Here is a 3,471-nt window from a genome sequence, read left to right on the forward strand (position 1 = left end):
ATAAAGACCTTCTTTTCCATTTACCTTTTTGAAGCAATTGTTAGTGAGTTCACGACAATGCTTTACTTTTAACAGTCTAGCCTTGCTCACACACAGCTGTGAGAACGGATCACTGAAAACTCTTTTTTTCAGTTCTGGCAACAATTTCTTTCTTCAGCTAGCTCTTCATCCTTTCCCTGAGACCAGCCTTTGGTTTGGGTCCTGCACAATGTTATTGACTGTGGGTCTTTACCCTACAGATCTCCTTCTCATTGTTATGTCCACACCACTGGAGGATGCGATGGACACCTTGATCAGGATTTTCCATCACTACTCTGGCAAAGAAGGAGACAGATACAAGCTCAGTAAAGGAGAACTCAAGGAGCTCCTGACCAGCGAGCTCACTGACTTCCTTTCAGTAAGACAGAGCTCCTGAACATCTTGGTTTAGTTTCATGGGTGGGAGAAGCAGCTACGCGAGTGTTCAGGATTAGGACCTCCTTCTGAAAGGCACATCCTGCCAGGCAGAAGGAGATGAGATCAAGATCCCCTTAGAGAAGTGTGTTTTCATAGGGTTGTCCAGCCCCGGTGCTCTGCCTTGTGCCACCAGCAACAGAGACAGGTACCTTACTTACCTTGCTCTACTTACTCCTCTGTGCTTCATAGCAGGAGGACAAAGGCTGCCTAGAAATAAAAACAAAGTTTGTGCTAAAACAGACTTTAATCGATTTTTTGTTAATTTGTTCATTTTTAATAATGAGATACAGGTAAGTCCTTCAAAGAATTAAATCCAGCAACCAGTTCTCATGAGACAAGAAAGTAGCCTGTGCACAGTACCTACAGACACAGTACAGCTCCTTGTGTGCCCTGCACAGAGATTATAAGAAAGCCCTTTCAGCGGTAAGCTGTTGATCTGCATATCTCTTCACATGTTTGTTACGTTCTGCATTAGACAGCGTGGGTGCTTTTAATGGAACAATGACCAAATTCATAGTTGGCTTTCTGTATCCTCTTAACTGTAAAAACTGTTGTGGACATTATAATCATCAGCAGGATTTTTACATTCTGTCCATTTCCTTGGATTGGATTTTCTTTTAACCTTGGCTATTGACTGATTATTACAACATTCACTGTTCTTACTCACACTGAATAGGATGTGCTTTTTGCTAAGTAGAAATCTTCTGAATGTGATGAATGGATGTATAATACTACCACTTATGGTCAGATTGAAAATCTAAGTATTGTCTGTTAACGGATGATACAGAGAAATGCACATTATAGATCCATCTTGTCAAAAGAAAGCAGTGCTTAGCAGCTCATGAAATCCGTTTGATTCATTTCAGTGCTTATGTAGTACCTGTATTTCTTCTAAAAGCTGTGCTGCCTCTGATTTCTATTGCTGTGCACTTTTGGGACTCCAGACCCATGTTTTTAATGCTGTGGCTAGTGGCATGTTAATATTCAGGCCCATACTGCGTGCGGCCTTTTATTTAATAGCACCGGAGCTTGTAACATAGCAGTGGGTTGCACTGCCGGGTGTGTCCGAGCTCCTCATTCAAGATCTGCAGAGCTAAGTCACTTTTCTTTCTCTTTAGGGCCAAAAGGACCCGCATCTGGTTGATAAGATTATGAAAGACCTGGACTCCAACAAAGACAATGAAGTGGATTTTCATGAATTTGTCATTCTGGTTGCTGCTTTGACTGTGGCATGCAATGATTTCTTTGAAGAACAGCTGAAGAAAGAGGGATTTTAAAAATGCTTAATACAGAAATGCGAGCAAAGCATGCCTAGCTAGGTAGCCCTCATCAGCATTTAGTGAATGTAAACCATCATCCCTCCAACTGTTACTCCTCTAAGACATTTACAGAGCAGATGAGCAGCTGGTGTAAGCTGGACCAACGCCAGTTTACACTGCTTGAGATCTGGCTTTTAGTATTTTCAGGTTTTGTGCTGCATGCGTCTGTAACGTGCATTTATCAGTTGCTGAGGTCAAGGGCTTGGTGTGACAGATCGTGTGGCAGAAGCTGAGACTTCTATTTCTTAACTGTCAGTGGAAACTAAAAGGCATGGGAATGTTACGTACTTTCTGAACTGGAAAATTTGGAATGAGACATAAAACTTGCAATTAAGTTTTCAGTCATTTTATAACAATCACGTGTCTTGCAGCTCACAAAATCCAGCTTGGGTTTTGCTCAGCTCTGCTTATTCTTAAAGCCCTTTTTAGATGCTGCTCCATACCTCCCCACACTCTTGTATTTCATATGTGGTCACAGCTGTCTCCTGCTGCCTGAGCAGACGGTGCTGCTTGCCATTGTTACGGGTTCATTTCCTCTACCTCCCCTGCTTCAATTTTGTTGTGTTGGCATTACTGCATCCCAGTAGTCCACCTCTTCATTCAGCATAAATGAATTTATTCATATGTTAAATTATTCAAATGCGTAGAAGATTTAGTCAGCAAACTGCTCTGAGGGCTGATGGAAGGACTGGGTCTTCAGGGGAAATGCAAATGCCTTCTGCTTTCACAATTCTGGCACCCTTAAGAGGAGGACTTTTAGAGGACCACTTCTGGGGGATTTAATGATAGGGTCTCAGGGTACATCTTTGTAATGTGAGTCATCTCATGGAACAATGATTTCATCTTACAGTGATCCAACAGATTGCATAGAAGCAGCGCAAAAGGGGCAATTGGACCACATGGTCAGGGATGGAGAGAGTAGAAAAAATCCCTTTCAGTGTTAACCGGCTCTTGGGTTGCTTAAAAGTACTTCTGCACTCTTGTTTGAATTAAGCATACTTCCAAACCACTGCAAATTCTCAGCGACAGGGTGTCGTGCCTTCTTTCTTGCATGGAGATTTCTCTTTGTTTCTTGTTGGTTTATGGCAACATCAAACTATAATAAAAGGTGTCTGAATTAAATAAAGATTTGCTGTTTGTGTAAGAGGTTAGTAAAAAGGAACATGTCCCAGTGAAAACGTGTCCTGCTAGGCAACAGCTGAAGAATGCATTTCACTTGTCTCTCCTCCCCATATCCATGGACATCATTCAGTAAAGACTATAATATTTGTATAAAATCACATATCATTAAGAAGATCTAATTATTATAAGAAGGGGATTCTATAAGATCTAATAAATATTACAAGGGGCAGACATTATCCTAAGAGTGAAGCCACCACAAAATTGTGTTGTCCCAGACTAAACGAGAAGTAGCAGTGGATGCAGAGCCACAATGTGCTGCCTCTTTAACTCTTCAGTGACAGAAGTTATACAGAATTCACAGAAGATCTTCTAAAGGAACACAGCAAAAAAAATATTAAAGTAAAACTGGCAACAATTACACAACTTTTTGCCCCCCTGCAATGTTGTTCACCTCAATATCATTGCAGTTGTTGGACCAGGATTTCAGGAGTTATCAGCCAGAAAAAAGGAAAACTGCTTTAATGGTTCACCATAGGTCCTGCAAAATGTTTCTAGTCTCCCAGCTTTTCCTCTTC

At 41.3% G+C, this 3,471-nt stretch overlaps 1 protein-coding gene across 1 annotated transcript; it reads left to right on the forward strand.

Moving 5' to 3' along the window:
* Positions 1-256: 256 nt before the first annotated feature.
* S100Z (S100 calcium binding protein Z) lies at positions 257-1,732 on the forward strand. The gene is made up of 2 exons (XM_065662450.1): positions 257-397; positions 1,574-1,732. Exons 1-2 carry the CDS (start codon positions 257-259, stop codon positions 1,730-1,732), a joined length of 300 nt encoding a protein of 99 aa, XP_065518522.1.
* Positions 1,733-3,471: the final 1,739 nt, after the last annotated feature.

This window comes from Lathamus discolor, chromosome Z, assembly GCF_037157495.1.
Source record: "Lathamus discolor isolate bLatDis1 chromosome Z, bLatDis1.hap1, whole genome shotgun sequence".
Classification (NCBI taxonomy): Eukaryota; Metazoa; Chordata; class Aves; order Psittaciformes; family Psittacidae; genus Lathamus; species Lathamus discolor.